The 17,418-nt window shown below is 52.5% G+C and overlaps 1 protein-coding gene and 1 long non-coding RNA gene across 2 annotated transcripts in view; one reads left to right on the top strand and one right to left on the bottom strand.

The window, feature by feature from the left end:
- Positions 1–7,281, bottom strand: part of ENGASE (endo-beta-N-acetylglucosaminidase) — a 9,436-nt gene extending 2,155 nt beyond the window's left edge. Inside the window, exons 1-10 of the mRNA XM_021680814.1 lie at positions 7,089–7,281; positions 5,650–5,717; positions 5,284–5,485; positions 4,215–4,363; positions 3,557–3,714; positions 2,500–2,648; positions 2,060–2,225; positions 1,191–1,294; positions 726–834; positions 362–552 (exon numbers count right to left, since the gene is read on the bottom strand). Of these exons, the coding sequence (XP_021536489.1) occupies positions 362–552; positions 726–834; positions 1,191–1,294; positions 2,060–2,225; positions 2,500–2,648; positions 3,557–3,714; positions 4,215–4,363; positions 5,284–5,485; positions 5,650–5,717; positions 7,089–7,195 (1,403 nt within the window). The 5' untranslated portion in view covers positions 7,196–7,281. The remainder of the gene's footprint in view (positions 1–361; positions 553–725; positions 835–1,190; positions 1,295–2,059; positions 2,226–2,499; positions 2,649–3,556; positions 3,715–4,214; positions 4,364–5,283; positions 5,486–5,649; positions 5,718–7,088) is intronic.
- Positions 7,282–7,553: 272 nt separating this feature from the next.
- Positions 7,554–10,027, top strand: LOC110572496. Its single transcript, XR_002479860.1, has 3 exons — positions 7,554–7,572; positions 8,769–8,952; positions 10,005–10,027. It is a non-coding gene; the product is annotated as an uncharacterized LOC110572496 (long non-coding RNA).
- The last annotated feature ends 7,391 nt before the right edge of the window (positions 10,028–17,418 follow it).

The raw sequence follows: 17,418 nt of genomic DNA, 5'->3' as shown, positions 1-17,418 counted from the left end.
GGGGAGCGTGCCGGGCACCTCACGTGAGTGGGAGAGCGGGGAGGGAGGGGGGCCACACAAGAGGGGGGGGGGGGGGGGGGGGGGGGGGGGGGGGGGGGATGGGAGCTATTCTGTGGGGACAGGTGAGAACATTCTAGAAACCGGTGGCACAATGACGGGCAGATAGTTAATGCTACTGTACCACACGCTCAAAAATGCTTAAGATGGTAAATTGTAGGTTATGTGCTTTTTACCACAAAAGAACCCCCTCGGTTCTGTCCTCCGTCCTCCTCCCGGCCGCTGCTGCCCGCCTGTGAGGGATGGACAGGGGCGAGGGGGAAGCGGACGATCCCACAGATGTCTCCCCCACTCACTCCCCTACCTCACGGCCACATGTCCGACGTGGGGCGGAATCAGCCCGCGGACAAGCAGGGAGCTGCCCCCGTTCCAGGCGTCCGCCAGGCAGCAGTGCGTCTTCACCCAGCCCCGCCCGGCCCCTTCCAAACTGTGCTCTGCAAACAGGGGCTGGATTTCCTGGGCACTTGGGTGGTACCAGGGCCCTACCGCCTCCTCCTGGAGGACAAGGCCACACAAGGGAGGGCTGGGGAGCGCCAGGGGTCGGGGGAGCAGCGCGGCCGCCATCCCTCCCACGCCCCGACCCCCCACCTCTCCCAGGTGAGACCAAAGACCGAGGGCGGGGGGCAGCCCCTGTGCCGTGATGCAGCCCCACCGGGAAGCCCACGCACCTGGCCGTAGCACACTCTCCGCGTCCCCATGCCCAGGCAGAAAGAAGTGACAAAGGGCAAAGAACAGATGCTGTGTGTGGGCAGGAAGTGTTCCAGCAAAGCCCAGAACCTGCAGGGAAATGGGCAGGGGGATCCTTGACTCACTCTTTGTAATTCGAGGCCCCTGCATCCCTCCCAGAGTGAGCGCGGCTACCCCACTGAATGTGTGGGAGATGCAGGTCTGCGGGGGTGGTCCCCCGGGGTCCCCAACCTCCGTCCTTCCTGTTTAACAGGTCGCTGGGGCCCTCCCGCCTGGAAGCAGCCAAGATGGCTGGCTTCTCTCGAGCTGAGCCCCTCATCCCCGCCCTACGTGCCCTGGAAAGGTCTGTGGACAGCAAGGCCTGAACTACCTTGGGAAACCAGAGAAATTGCCAGAGCCCCCATCCGGCCAACACCAAGCCCCTGCCTGGGACGGGCAGGACTCACTTGTCCTGGTTCTGGAAGAAATCCTTCTTCTCCAAACACTCATACACCCAGCCAGGGGCGAAGAGGGCCGCCGAGAATCCGTGCTTCCGGATCAGCTCCAGCGACTGGGGAGACAGCAGTCAGGGGGGAAAACGGAGCCTGGCTGGTGAGGCCTCCCTCCCAGCTCCGAGGGCGGCTTCAACCCCAGTAGCCCCTCAGCACGTAGCCATGGGAAGAAAGGCTGTGAGCGGGCCGGGGTCTCGCGGGGGGGCTCACAGCCTGCACGTGCCTCTCCCTCGCTGTACCTCTCACGTTATCAGACTCACAGCGGGTGGAGAGAATCTTCAGTTATTGGATTAATTTATTCACTTAGAGCTTAATTAATGAGCAAGAGCATCCCCGTGGCACTGGGGAAGGGGCAGGGCCGACGGCCCAGGAGACAAGCGGACTCCCTACTTATCCTGCACCAGGTGCATCAGCCCCGGCAAGCCCCTGTCTCTCCTCACGGCTGACATGACTTGCCTTGCCAGAAAAAATCTCCCTCATTATTAAACCAGCAATTCCCCAAACTGGCTGTTTTACCAGGTCCTCAGCCCTGAGCGGCCTGGGAACAGACGCATTGCCAGAGCTCCCCAAGCCCACCCGATGCTTTAAACCGCCCGCTCGGTGCCCGCCAGCGCCTGACTGCAGCAACGGGATGGAAGTTAGGGTTTCAGGGCACAGCCCGGCCTTGGGGCGTCACCCATGTGTCTCGGGCCTCAGCTTCCCCACTCTGAGAACAATGTTGCCTCTCTTTCCCTTGAGTGCAGATGGGAATGGAAGGTCCACGAGAAAACCAGGCCACGGAAGGCACGCAGGCCACCGCCCCCAGCTCCCGGGCCGCCGTGCACCTTGTACGTGTCGAACTGGCCGCCCACGACGTTGCCCCGGGCGAACACGTCCACTCCCACGTACACGTCGGCTCGGCGCTCCCCGGCCTGCCCCAGCATCCGCTCCAGGTGCTCTTCCTGCCAGTTATAGTTGGTGAAGAAGCCATCACAGGAGTCGAAGAAGATCCTGCGAGGCGGCAAGGACAGGCCATGAGGCCCAGACGCAGAGGCCCGGGGGCTGCCCACCCTGGACGTCCTCCTCCTTCCCCTTGAGCCGCTCGCCTCCATCCTAAGCCCCAGACGGGCTGCCTCCAGGACCAGACCACAGCCTGCTCCGGACAGCAGGGGCCCAGCCGGGAGCGCTCAGCCTGCAGCCCTCGGCACAGCGCGCCGGTCCTCCCCGCCGGCGGCCGGTGTCTCCGACCCTGCCCCGCCCGCTCCGCCCAGAGGGCCACCCTCACCGGTTGTGCTGGTTGAGCTCGTCCTGCCACGTGAGCTGCCCACTCCTCACCACACTGTCGTACCACAGCACCAAGCCCCCCGGCACCTGCTGATGCAGCTGCGTGGTCAGGTGGCGGAGGAAGTGGGGCATGTTCCCCACTGCGGCCAGCTGGAGAGGGAGACAGCAGACCCTCGGTGAGGCCCAGCGAGGTCTGCTGTCAGAAGAGCCCCGGGCAGGACAGACAGGAGGAAGCTTAACCTCCGAAGCAAACAGACTCCAAAAAAGCCACGGTCCCTGGAGCCCCCCCGAACCCCACAGCCACCGAGGTGAGGGTCCAGCCAGATGTCTCCCACTGTCCTTCCTTTCTTTTTTTTTCTTTAAAGATTTTATTTACTTTTTTTTTTTAAGATTTTATTTATTTATTTGAGAGAGAGAATGAGATAGAGAGCATGAGAGGGGGGAGGGTCAGAGAGAGAAGCAGACTCCCTGCTGATCAGGGAGCCCGACGTGGGACTCGATCCCGGGACTCCAGGATCATGACCTGAGCCGAAGGCAGTCGCTTAACCAACTGAGCCACCCAGGCGCCCAGATTTTATTTACTTTTGAGAGAGAATCCAAGCAGTCTCCCTGCTGAGCGGAGAGCCTGACATGGGGCTCGATCCTATGACCCTGAGATCATGACCTGAGCCAAAATCAAGAGTCGGACGTTCAACCCACTGAGCCCCCCAGAGGCCCCAACTGTCCTTCCTTTCTGAAGCAGGAAGGACACGGGCGCAGCAATGAAGAAAAGATAAAACGCCATGAAAGGGGAGGGTGGTGCCAAGGGAAGCCACACGAGCAGCCCAAGCAAAGCGGACGGAGGAGGAGGAAAGGGGCGCCTTGAAGGAGCAGCAAGGCAAAGCTCAGCCAACCAAGGTTCCTGGACACGGCGCCGGAGAAGATTCTGTCTCTCGGCGAAGTGACGCAGGTGTCTGGGCTGGCTCTAACCGGCCACGGTGAGCCAAGAAAAGTGACAGAGGGACAGCGCGTGGTGACTGGGCTGGGCTGGGCAAGCACCAGGAGAAGGCTATGCTCACACTCAGAGAGTTCTCGATGTTGATCAGCCAGCCATCGAAACGGAAAAACTGGGCGATGAGGACCAGCTGATCAGCCACGGCTCGGTATGAGCGCTCGTCCCCGGCCAGAAAGGCTTCACAGAGCTGCCCACCTTCTTTCCACTCGGTGATGAAAGTCCCTGCCAGGACGGAGAGAAACGAGGTCAGGCGAACCCAGCAGTTAGCAAAGTGTGGTTCCTGCAACAGCACAGTAGCCGGGCCTGCAAGCTGCTTACACGTGCACATGCTTGGCCGCCCCGGGTCTCTGCGGAGTCAAACGCCCCGCAGGCCGAGCCCAGCAATCAGTGCTAAACAGGCCAATAAATGATTCAGGTGCGGGGGAAGAAAGCTTGAGAAGCAACCACTGCACCCACGGACCGGCCACCTGTGGCCCATGGGCCACGTCCACCCACCACCTATTTCATAAACACAGCCCATCTGTTGGCCTCTTGTTTATGGCTGCATTGTCTTCTTTATGACAGTGACCAGGTGGCCTGGTCCCTTCCAGAAGTTTGCCTTCACCTGTCCTAACCTATCAAGGCAGCCCCAGGTGAGGAGCCCTACTCCCTCAGAAGCAGACAAAGGCCTTTTTGTCACTGGGTCACCTGGCAGCTGTGCCCATGAGTGACCGGGGTCTCACCCAGCACGCAGACCCCATGCCGATGTGCAGCATTGGTCCAGCCCACGGGGGGGATAGTCACGGTGCGGTGGCTGAAGTACACAAAGATGTCGATGGACTGCCAGTGGTAGAAACAGTAGGGGGTGTGCGCCGTGGAGCCCTGAATAAACCTGCGCGAGACACAGAGCAGTCGGGACCCAGGACACGGGGACCCCGGTGAAGCTTCTCTTCAGTCCTGGCCGGCGACACAAACGGAAGCTCACTACGCACTCGGCGCGGCATAGACACCGGGTGGAGCTAGAAGCAGGACTGCACCTTGGCCCTGAGATCAAGAAGTCTTAAGGGAAACATCTTCACCAAGTGGGGCAGGCGGTCACCACTGGACCCGACGGCTGAGCAGCTAAGCATTGGCAGCCTCAACAGACAAAGACAGGAGAAAAGCAAAGGGGCAGGGCTCATGCAAAAACTCCAGGTGCCTGGTGTCCCCGCACTGTCCCCTGAGCAGTTTCTCCAGGACCGTCTCGTGCACGTAAGGCTGGGCTGATAACCACGAGCTGCACCCGAGATGTCGCCACCTGCTTCTGCCTGCCCCTTGGAGACCGGCTCCAACTAAACCTTCCCTTCTATCATCCCATCCAAGACTGTTCTTTGGGCGTTTAATACGTCTGAGCGGACCCCGCAGCCACTCTGGAGGAAGTGTCCCCTGGCTGGGAGGGACACGGGAGTGTCACAGCTGGGCATCTGGAGCCGATGGGCCAAGGATGGAGTCAGAGCTGAAGGGGTCGGGTGAGGACCACAGCTCTGGGCCCAGGATTGTGAAGGGGGTGCCTGCTGCTGCACCCGCCCCGCCTAGCAGATTTCAAGGGCATGCAGTCCCTGGAAGCAAATGGTGTCAGGGCTGCCCGAGGCCCCAGCTTTCACCTGACCCATGTCCTCTTACAGGGCAGTCTGGTCCAGAGGCTCGTCTCCACCTCAGGGCTCTCTGCCACATGGCTCTCACTCTCCCTGCCTTCTTCCCCTCCATCCCCATCCCAGGCAAGGAAAACAGGCAACAGAATTAACATCGGGCCATGTCCTCGAGAAGCCTCACTTGTCATCCAGATACCCGCCCATCATGTCATGGCACAGCAAGGTCCGGGGCCTCTGGCTGCTCAGCGGGGGCTGCCGACACTCGGAGGGCTCCAAGGCCACATTGAAGCTGTCCTCCATGTCGGGCCTCCATGCCAAGAGTTCCTCCAGCGAAGAGAAGTAAAAACTGATGGGTTTGGTGGTGTCCTTGTCATAATATCTAGCTGGTCAGAGGAGGAAACAATGAGGAACCGATGGAAAGTATGGGATCCCCAGAGATGCTCTGACAATAACTGAGAGAGAAAAACTAGACCAGGAAGCGGCGGGCCTGCCCCGAAGCCAGAGGAGTGAACACGGAGACAGCGTTCAGAGCCTCAGTCCGTCTCACCTGGCAAAGGATCCGGGGTAAAACTGACCACTTCACGAAAGACGGCTTCTTCTTGCTCCTCCTCAATTCTAAGCAATGAGGGAGTTAAAAAAAAATTTTTTTTTTTTCAAGTAAAAGCATGAAGAAAAAGAACACTGACAAGCAAATGGACTAGGCCCCATCTAGACACGTGGAGGAGGGGGTGCTATTCTTGGACTTACATTTTGAAAGCAAACTATGGAAATACACATCAAACCAGAGGGACTAGTGGGCGCTGATCTGCCTATAGCAGCCTGTGTTAGGACCATGGCTGGCCCTCCGCCTGGACACACAACGGCTCCTCCTCTCCTCTAAATACAACTAGCCCCCCGTACCAGCCCTCCAGATGTCACCCTGCAGAGACCAAAGTCAGACTTCACATGGTCCACAGGTTCTGCTGTGGCCAAGGGGCCAGAAAACTCACAGAACTAGAGAGTTTCGGGGCCTAAGAGAGCAGGGCCAGGCTCTCTCCCTGGTCCACGTTTCCGTGGATGTGTTCCGTGGAACCCACGCTAACTCCCCAGCTGTCGTGGAGGATTCTAACCTTTGGCACACAGAGTTGGAAAACCCTGGATAAATCCAAATTAGCTTTCTTTTAAAAACAATTATTATCATTAGAACGTGAGAAGACACTGCAGCTGCCGTTTATTGGCCACGGGCTTAAAAGTGGAAATTCTCTAAATCTCCCCACATCCACGGCCACTTCCTCATAACTTTCCTAGGGGACCTTGAAACTACCTGGGTGGGTGGAGGGGATGAGACATTCAAGTCTCATGAAAGCGCAAGTACTACGGAAAATGCTTCCTTTAGAATTTCGTTCTGCACCCTGCGCTTCCCCCTTCCTTCTTGATTTCTCTCTCCTTCAGCTCCCCCTGCCCCAGCACCTATGAGAACACCGTCAGTAGGTACCAGATAACCTTTGCCACCTGTTAATTCCTCCCTCAGGAGGGAGCGAGCCATCTCAACATTCTCATCCAAAAGCAAACATCTTCCCCACCAGCCGGCAGCCACTCCTTTGCCATCCCTGTCCAGTCTGAAACACCCCTGGTCTCACTCTTTGGGGTTTAAAACAAAGCTAGGGATGCTGTTTCCAAGAAGGCCATAGCGGTGCTGCTAACTTCCCCGCAGGTGCGCAAATGCCCCTACAAGGAACCAAGCATGGGCTCAGAAGGACGCGTCCACCCCTTTCGTGCCTCTGAGCCTTTGCCCACTCCGTTCCTTCGACTAGAACACCCTTCCTCCCGTTCGCCACATGCTCCCTAAAGACCCAGTTCAGATGTCCCCCTCCAGGCACGACCCCCTTCCGGCCCTGCAAGGGCACCAATGCCACCAGCCGGCCCCCTCCGCGTGGACCCGCGGCCGGCGGCGGAGGGCATCACCACCCCGTCTCACGGCCGAGAACGCTGAGGCTCCCGGCCCACCTCCTCCGCGGTCGCCGCCGCCCCGGCCGCCGCTCCCGCTGCTCCTCCGGGATTTGGGGCGCCCTCTTACGCGCCGCCGCCCTGGTCACCGGCCCAGCCGCCTCCATCACGGTGCCGCTCCCTCCGCCGCCGCCGGCCAATCGCAGGCCTGAACCCGTCCCCGCCTCCGGCCGCCGGCCAATCACAGGCTCGGGCCCGCCCCCACCCAATGGAGGGACTGCGCGGCACGGCTGCCCCGCCCTGTCCGGTCGCGCGGACTCCCAGCCCGCACTCTGGGCTCCGCAGGGGTGGCGGGGACTTTGTAGTCGGAGGAAGGCCTGGGGGCGGGGCCGCGGCGGGGGCGGGGCCGCGGCGGGGCCGGGGGCGGGGCCGGGTCGGGGGCGGGGCCGCGGCTGCGCGGGCGTCCTGGGTTCAGAAGCTCTGTGTGTCCGTCTCCAGCAGCCCACTTTTGGAGAAGAGCAATGTCCCGAAGGTTACAAAGTCGGTAAGCTGTAGCAGTTAGATCTGAGCTCGGTTCGTCTAACCCTATTCAAAGATAATTTTCAGGAAAAGATGTAATCCTAATTCTCATTCGGATGTAAATACGGACAAGAGATAAAGACTTATTCTACTCCTTAATCAGCGAAGCTATCAGACGGATGTTAGAACCGGTTCAAAGATAATAGAAAAGGAGACCTATTTATAGATGAGGAGCTTTGAAATGAATATCTAAGTTGAGGCAGAACTAGCTTTTCTGCAGGGTGGGGGTGGGGAGATCACTGAACCCCTAGAGAGACCATCTGCACGCGGTAAAAGAGACAGAGTCTGGAGTCACATAACAGCAGAAAGGACGTATGGTAGACGGTGCATCGTGTTCCACTGAGGCACGGATTTTTTTTTCCTACACCCCAAGTCTGTGCTGTGCAGTAACTGCAGGGTCCCCAGGCTCACAGGGCCTGAAGGCATCTCACAGATGGCCCAGTTCCCAGCACCTGGGTACAGTTCACAGTAAATGTGGAGGAAGGGGGCCTGAGCAGGGAAGAGAAGTGTAGCTGGGGCCCAATGGTGCATGAGCACCTGGCTCCCGGGGTCCCAAACAGACCAGGCTTGGCCTCTCGCCGTTGGCAAAATCCAAAGGCAGAGACAGGAGTGGTGGGGAAAGGAGAAAGGAATTTATTTCAGTGAGGCGGCAGCGGGAAGACAGCGTCTCAAAGACTGTCTCCAAAGTGCTGAAAACACTTCTAGGTTTATATAAGGACAGTGTGGGACAAAGGTGGGTGGGTACGTGCCGGTGGGCAGTGAAGGTCAGGTTGATCATTGTCTTAGGGTCAATCATGCGGGGTCTTGTGGGCTCAGGGCAGTGTTTGTGGCTTAAGGGGGTAGTTTAGGTTTCCACCTTGGGAAAGGGATACTTTGCCAGAGTTAAGGGTCTTTTGCCAGAGTTAAGAGATAAGCTGCAAGGAAGAATTTAATCAGAAAGTACAGACTGAGGTCAGAATAGAGGTGGTTGACATCCCCTTTCAGAAGCAGGAAGTCCAAGGAGGCCAGATGCAGGGCTGGGGCCCACAGGGCCAAGCTTGGGCCAGCCTGAGGCTCTCCTCCCCCAGCCACTGAAACCCCTTTGTGTAGCTGGGAGTGTCCAGCTCTGGGCTGCAGCTGCTGCCCAAGCCAAGTTGAGAGGCCTCTTTACAATGGTTGCAGACTTTGAACTTTGTGAGGCCCCAAGCTTCCATAAACCCCAAGCGTGGGGTGATGACTAAGGCTGCGGAATATGAGCTGGAGCAGGAGACAGCGGTCCATGGGGAGGACAGAGAGTGCAAAGCCCTGGGAGGTTGGCCAGGAGAAGGGGGAGCAGGGCCACGAAGCTCACTCCAGCTGTGATCAGGTGAGGCCATAAGATGTAAAGTCTTGATTTGTTCTGTACTTAACCAGCTCTTCGCAAGTGCTTACCTGCAGCTTCCTGATTACATAAATAAACTTTTCATCCCAACAATCAAAACGTAGTTCTTAGAGATATACTAAACAGCCCTTAGGTAATGCTCAGTCTCTGGGGGAAAAAATATGCCCGGGTCTTTCTCTTCTGTTCGTCTGCACAGCATTGGCCTCTGGTCTAGGGGGACCGGGAAGAGCGGGTCCTGTGGCCTGTGTGTTGGCTCCTGCTTGCTGCCTTCCTGGCAGACCCCTGTGGCTCCTGGTCTCCGTGGGGATCAGGACGAGCCTGGAGGCCCGCACATCTGCCTTGAGGTCACATTGGTCCCTGCTGGGGCTCCAGTCCCCTCTGACATCTGGCTGGGCCCTCTAAAACCTTAACCTTGTAAGATTTCCGGATAAAAATCAGGACGTGCTCCCCTGCACATGGCCTGCCTGTGTGGCTCCGTCCGTGGCCTCGCGCCCACTGCGTGACAATACGTGGAGTGCCTGCCCTCGCCCGGTTCCTACACGCACATTACCTGCATTTTCTCCCTCTGGGAATGTAGAGTGCTGCAGATAAAGCTAATGTCCCTTTTAACCCACCGCCCTGCTGGTTTCCCTGCCTTCTGTCCCTCAGAAATGCCCCTGTGTTTCACCAGTTTCATCAGTCGGGCCTGTATCCTTCCAGATGTTGTAAATCCTTTCACACACATGTATGCACCTGGAACATGGTGTGTGGCTTATAAAAATAGTATCATGCTGTACAGATTACTCCATATCTTGCTTCCCCCCACCCCGCCATATTTTTTAAATCAAGCCATGCTGATTTATGTGGCTCTAACACGTTCATTTTTGCTGTTGTTAAATACGTTGCCTCTTCAACACACCAGCGTCTGCTTACCCCTCCACCCATCAGCAGACATTTCCACAGCAAGCTTGTGTTTGCTTTCATTTTTTAAATGTTAAAAGGAATGTCTTCGTATAAACCTTCTTGGGCACGCAGAGGGTTTTTTTTTTCTTTTTCAGATACAAACACAGGAGTTGCTAACTAATCCTGTGCGCATTTCCAGACTCAACAGTCAGCCCCTAAGGAGCTGGTCCAAAGGGGCTCTCACACTGACAGTGTTCCCTGCGCTGGGGAAGTCTGCTTCGCCACACGCCTCTCTCGGCCCTGGTATTGGCTAGCTTCCGGATTTTTGGCTCACCTGATGGGCGCACATAGTTGGATGTTTTAATGTGAGGCTGCGCAGCTTTTCTACTGCTGGCCAGCCATTTGGAAATGAATCCTTCCTCCTGAGACAATCTTGTTGGAGTCGTTGCCCCTTTCTGCCGGGGTTTTTTCCTTACTGATGCAGGGGAGGGTATCACATGTCCCAGATACTTACACTTTGCTTTGTATACATGTAAACGGAGCAAATACGTGTGCTGCGTACCTTTAAAAAAAAAGAGATTTTATTAATTTATTTGAAAGTGAGAGCACAAGCAGGGGGGGAGGAGCAGAGGAAGAGGGAGAAGCAGGCTCCCCCCTGAGCAGGGAGCCTGATGTGGGGCTCCATCCCAGGACCCTGGGATCATGACCTGAGCCCAAGGCAGATGTTTAACCAACTGAGCGACCCGGGTTCCCTATGTGCTGTGTTTCTTTTGAACTCTTTCAAGGTATCTCATAGGATTGGTATTTCAGATCCGAGATGGTCAAATTATTAACATTGTTTTATGACTTTGCTGATTTCTCCTATTGAGGAGGGCTGTCCCAGCTTTAAGGTCAGGAAGATGTTCTCCTACATTTTTAGCTAATAATTGTCACATTTAGTGGTGGGGTGTGTGTATTTTGCAGATATATAACTTCCAGATGCCTTTGGAGGTAGGTCTTTAACATGTCATCTCCCTTTTCTGTTTTTTGGCCTGTTCAGATTTTTCTTTCTTCCTGGGCCAGTTTTGCTAATAAATGTTTTCCTAGAAAAGTGTCTATTTCATTAAGGTTTTCAGATGTGGGGTATTAAGTCCTTCCTGATCATAGTTTTTAATCTCTTGGTTATGCCCTCTTTTTAATTTCAATGTTGTTTATTTGTGTCATTTTTTTTTCCTTGCCGCTTTTTGCTAAAGGACTATTTTATTAGTCTTTTCAAAACACCAGCACTTGGGTTTGTCCTATTTTTTGTTTTGTTTTCTGTTTCCCTAACCTCTTGCTTTTATTTTCTTTCCTCTTATTTTCTTTGGCTTTATTCTGTTGTTCTTTTTCTGTTTCAAAAGTGGACAGTTTGGTTCACTTATTTGTAAATCCTTGTTTTCGTATAAATGCAGCAGGGGAATGCATGTCTCCCCGAGAATGCCTCACACCGTGTCCCACAGGTTTCCATAGGCAGCACTGACATTTCCATCAAGTTCTAAATACTTCACAAATTCTGTTAGCTCCTCTCTGCACCATCCAGAACGGCCCTTGATTTTGCTGCAGCAGAACTCATCAGTCTTGTCTGTTATGATTAGTACTTTCGTGTCTTTTTCAAAATGTATTTCCCTACCCCAAAGGCATGACTATATGGAATGCTCCATCCGGTTATTTTCTAGAAGTGCTACTGTTTTGCCTTTCACCTTCAGACCTGCAGCTGGATTCATTTTTGTTTATGACATGAGGGAGGAGGGCTCATTTTATTTTTTATCATATAGATCTCCAGTCAGTCTGTGGTTTTTGGAAAGACTGCCCTTCATCCAGTGCTCTGCAGGGCTCCTTTTTGGAAAATCAGTGTCCATATATGCTTGAATCTGTTTGGGGCTCTGTGATGTTGTGATTTCATAATAAGAAATGTGTATTTGGGGGACACCTGGGTGGCTCAGTCGGTGAAGTGTCTGCCTTCAGCTCAGGTCATGATCTTGGGGTCCTGGGATCAAGTGCCTGTTGGGCTCCCTGCTCAGTGGGGAACCTGCTTCTCCCTCTGCCCCTCCCCCTCCCCTTCTCGCTGGCTCTCTCTCTTCTCTCAAATAAATAAATAAAATCTTTAAAAAGAAAAGAAATGTATATTTGGCCTTCATTTCTGGCACAGCACTCCTAAACCTTTGGAATTTCCTAAGTGATAAGAGCTAAAAAGGTGTCTTTTATTAATTATAATAAGCCCCTTTCAGCCACATCAGGGTTTATGTCAGGGAGAGGGACTTCCCAGACTTTTGGAAAGACCCTAGGCATGGGGGCTGGTTTGACCTGGAACCAACCTTGTTGAGAGGGTTGGAACTTTTGGGACCAGGCCCCCCACCTCCTGGGAGGGGAAAGGGACTGACACTGAGTTCATCACCACGGGCCAATGATTTAATCAACCATGCCTATTCACTGAAGCCTCTGTACAAATTCTGACCTCCAGGGTTGGGAGAGCTTCGGGGTTGGTGAGCCCATGGAGGTGCTGGGAGGGGGCACACCTCCCCCCACCCCCCCACCCCACCCCCTCTCCAGAGAGCTCATGGAACCTCCACCCCCCCCTTCCCACATCCTCTGCCCTATGCATCTCTTGCATCTGGCTGTTCCTGACTATAGACTTTTATAATTATAAATCTCGTGCCCATCCAGTCCTGCCTTGGTGTTTGCTTCTTGGAAGGCAAGAACCAACACACCGTGCACAGATTTAGATTTTATATCATCTGAATGATATTCTGTAGTTCTCCATACAGACATCCTGCACACCTGCTGTTAGATTTACCCCAGTAGGTTAAGGACACGTGTAAGTGGCATCTCCGATGGGTTCGATATGGCTGCACGTTCTCTTCCCCTCCTCCCAACAAAGGATGGAGTGTAGTACCCACCTCTCTGGGCTGACTGGTGGAATATGGCCAAAGTCGCTGTGCTGGGACTTGTAAGTCTAGGTCTCAGGAGGTCGCGCAGCTTCTGCCCCTGCCCTTGTGGCCCCCTCTGCTGAGAGCACCGTGCTGTAAAGAAGGATAGAGGACAATGTGGAGAGAGAGCCCCAAGGGCACCAGCCGTGCACGTGAGCCCGACGTCGGCCACCTGCCCCAGCCCCACGGCAGACCCAGCGAGGGTGCCCAGCGAGGCCAGCAGAAAGAAGCACCCAGCCAGCCTCCAGAGTCATGAGAAACAATGAGTTGTGGGTCTGTTTAAGATACTGAGTGTTTTAGGGGCGCCTGGGTGGCTCAGTTGGTTAAGCGACTGCCTTCGGCTCAGGTCATGATCCTGGAGTCCCGGGATCGAGTCCCGCATCGGGCTCCCTGCTCGGCGGGGAGTCTGCTTCTCCCTCGGACCCTCCCCCCTCTCATGTACTCTCTTTCTCATTCTCTCTCTCTCAAATAAATAAATAAAATCTTTAAAAAAAAAAGATACTGAGTGTTTTAAGTGGTTTATTATGGGGCAAATGATAACGACTCCGGTGTTTGTTTTCAAATTTCACTTTCTGTTTGTTGCTGGTACCGTGGTTTTGTATATCAACCCTACATCTATCAACTACTAATTAACCTGCACATTCTTTGGGATTTTCTGTGTAACTCATCAGCTGCGAATAATGGCAATTTTATTTCCTCCTTTTCTAAATCCTCACATCCTGCATTGACTTTCCCTTCCTTACCTCACTGGCCGAGACTTCCAAAGCAATGCCGAGTAAGTGTCCTCACAGAGTCCCGGCCTTGCCCCGGGTCTCCAGAGAGAGCTTTCCACACTTCACCTGGAGTTACGTGCTTGTTGTCAGTTTTTCCGCAGGTGGACTTTATTAAGCAAGGGAACGCCTTGCCAATAGGAGGTTTACCAAGACTCTTCCATCCTGAATGGACATTGGGTCTCATCAAACACGTTCACTGTAAGTCCCTGTTAATGTGATAAAACACATTGACCTTACGATGTTATCCAGGCCTGTCTTCCCACAATAAACCCACTTTGCTCGTGACACGTCCTCTTCCCTCCTACTGTGGGCTTCACAGGCTGATGCGGATTTTCCCTCCTCTGTTTGAGCGAGGGACCGGCCCGCACCCCCGCCTCCCACAGTGCTCTCCCGGGTGCTGCCATCAACATTATGATCATCTGAAGCAAGGTGGGGAATATGCCCTTTTCTCTTCTGGGAGAGTCTGTGCAAGGTTAAGCTTGCTTGTCCACAAACATTTGGTAAAAGTTTACTCATAAAACAATCTGAGCCCACAAGTTGATTCTGTTAAAAGCTTTTTAATTACAGAGTCTATTCGATTCTTTTAAGACTTCAGATCTTCCCTTTCTTCCTGCATCACTATCGGGAGTTGGGTTTTTTGGAAACAGGAAAGTGCTCATTTCATCTCATCTTCCAGATGCGTTACCATAAAGTTGTCCCTCAAATTCACATCCTGTTTTCCGTGTCTACAGCATCTGGAGTGATGTTTCTTTTGTTTCTCTTCCTATTTCATTGTTTTTTCCTTTTATCTTTGTTGTTTCCTTCCTCTTACTTTCTTTGGGTTAATTTGATGGTCTTTCCCTAAGTTCTTGAAGTGAACGCCCGTTTCATTGATTTTCAGCCTTTCTTCGTCTCTGATACTTGAGCGAAGGTAACACATTAAACATGGCTTTAGGGGCGCCTGGGTGGCTCAGGTGGTTAAGCGTCTGCCTTCGGCTCAGGTCTTTATCCCAGGGTCCTGGGATCGAGTCCCGCATCAGGCTCCCTGCTAGGCGGGGAGCCTGCTTCTCCCTCTGCCTCTGCGTCTCTCTCTCTCTCTGACTTTCATGAATAAATAAATAAAACATTTAAAAAATAAAATAAATAAATAAATAAATAAACATGGCTTTAGTATAGCCCACAGGTTTTGGTACATCGTGGGTTGTTTTTTTTTTTTTTCATTTTAATTAATTTCAAAATATATTCTAACTTTCTTGTGATTTGTTTTTTAATCTATGGGTTATTTCAAAGTATATTTCCTAACTCCCAAACATAGGGGGGTGCCCTAATGTGCTTTTTTGTCATGGATTTTTAGCATCACTGAATTATATATTTGAGTATATAACTGAATATATGCAGAGAAAATATTCTGTATGATTCAGTCCTTCGAAAGTAGAACTTGCTGTATGGCTAAAACCAGGTGAATTTTTAAAAATAGGCCATGTGCACCTGAAAACGTGTATTTTGCAGTTGGTGTTCTAAAAATGACCATTAAGTTAGATTTTCTTATCATATTTCTCAAATCCTCTATTTATTGATTTTTTTTAAGAATATGATTCTGGGGCGCCTGGGTGGCTCAGTCGTTAAGCGTCTGCCTTCGGCTCAGGTCATGATCCCAGGGTCTTGGGATCGAGCCCCGCATCGGGCTCCCTGCTCCGCGGGAAGCCTGCTTCTCCCTCTCCCACTCCCCCTGCTTGTGCTCTCTCTCTCTCGCTGTGTCTCTCTCTGTCAAATAAATAAATAAAATCTTAAAAAAAAAAAAAAAGAATATGATTCTAAGGGCACCTGGGTGGCTCAGTCATTTGAGCGTCCAACTCCTGATTTGGGCTCAGGTCATGATCTCAGGGTCATGGGATCGAGCCCCAGTCCAGCTCTGCGCTAAGCACAGAGTCTGCTTGAGATCCTCTCACTCTCCCTCTCCCTCTGCCCATTCCCATGCTTGCACATGCACTCTCTCTCTCTCTCTCTCTCTAGAATAAATAACTAAATCTTAAAAAAAAAAAAAGAATGTGATTATTCTATCAGTTACTGAGAGAGGTGTGTTAACATTTCCCACTATGATTCTGCATTTGTTTTTTCCTGTTCATTTGCCTTTACGTATTTAGAGGCTGTGTTATGAGGTACGTGTAGACTTTAAATTTACCTTCTCTCTTCCTGGTGAATTGACTGAGCAATCATCGTGAAATGACCACCTTTGTTTCTAGTAATGCTTTATGCATTAATGTCTACTTTGTCTGATGTGATAGTTTTGTGGGTTTGTTTGGTTTTGTTTTTTTTTTTAGAGAGAGAGCAAGACAGAAGGCACTCACACATGCATGAGCAGGGTGGGGAAGGCCAGAGGGAGAGGGAAAATCTTAAGCAGGCTTCACGCTCAGCGATTAAGCAGGGGCTCGATCCCAGGACCCTGAGATCATGACCTGAGCCAAAGGCAGACACTTAACTGACTGAGCCACCCAGGCACCCCCAAGACATCTTTTTTTAATATATATACAGGCACTGTTTGTTTAGAATTACCACCCAATTTACCATTTTGTCATTCATGTCTGTGTTTCTGACCTTCCCTCTGGAATCACATTCATTTTGTGCAGGTTTGCCATTGTCAATGGCTCCCAAGTTTTTTTGCTTGAAACTGTCATGATTTTTTATACTGTCATTGGGAACGGAACTTTAGATCAACAACTGTGACTTTTCAGTCCTTCAACTGTGCCCTTCCCCTCTCACTCGGCTTCCACTCCTTCTGTCCAGAGGTCAGCTGTCGGGCTCATTAGTGCTCCTGGGAAAGAAAACATTCCCCTGTGGTTCAGCTTTCCTCTTTGTCTTTGGTTTGTAATGGTTTCCCCACCATGTCCATGCTGGGCATGCCCTTGCTTTCATTCATGCTGCTGGGGATTCACTGAGTTTCTCGAGTCTGTGCCTTCGTGACTTTCATCCATCAGGTGAAAGTCTCAGCCACTTTCTTCTCAAATATTGTTTCTGTAGCCTTCTTCCGTGTCCCCTTCTGGCACTCCAGCCACCCACACATTGGGCTTTCTCACTGTCCACCCCGTGCGGATATGTTCTCCATTCTGTATTTCCCCTCCCTTCATCTCTCCATGCTCCTTTCTGAATATCTTCTTCTGACTCATCTTCCAAGTCACTGATTTTTCCCTTCAACTCTGTACAACATGCTGGCATGCTCCTCCACAGAGCCCTTCGTGTCTCTTCTTCTGTTTCTCACTTCCGGACGTTCCTTTTGATTGATTATTATTAATTAGTATTAGTTTCAAGTTCTCTGCCACAATTCTGTCTTACCTTTATCTCCTCAAATGTAGCAAGCATAGCTGTTCCAATGCTTGATTGTGATAATGCTACTGTGAGTTTCCCACCCAACCCCCCCACCCCCCGCATGGCAAGCATGCAATACACACTTGTTGGATATTTTTAGTAAGGAGGATCTCAGACCAAATGGTCGGCTCATTTGGTGGCTATCTCAATTAAACCTTTGGAATGTTTTCTTATCTTTCAGCAAGGAGGTTTCCGAGTTATCTAGAGTATACAGACTTCTACTCTTATTTGTGAAAATCTCTAAATTGGAAATTTCTTGTCCTTGCCTGACCATCTGCATGAAGAGAAATGGGCTCTGCTCCAGTCTGCCCTAGGAGGAGCTAGTTACCAGGGCCAGCTGATGTAGGACATCTGAGGTCACTACGCCTTTCCAAGCCCTACTCCAGCTGTGTGGGGACATCAGAGAGAAAGGCATGGTCCTCAATTAGCTGTTCCTTGTGGACTGCTTCCCTTGGCACCTGAGTCAGCCTCCTGCGTTTGTGTGATCTCATCCAACAATTGGTTCCAAA

The sequence above is a fragment of the Neomonachus schauinslandi genome, chromosome 15, assembly GCF_002201575.2.
Source record: "Neomonachus schauinslandi chromosome 15, ASM220157v2, whole genome shotgun sequence".
NCBI classification, from domain to species: domain Eukaryota; kingdom Metazoa; phylum Chordata; class Mammalia; order Carnivora; family Phocidae; genus Neomonachus; species Neomonachus schauinslandi.
Note: the sequence above shows the minus strand (reverse complement) of the source record. Positions and strands in the feature narration are given on the sequence as shown.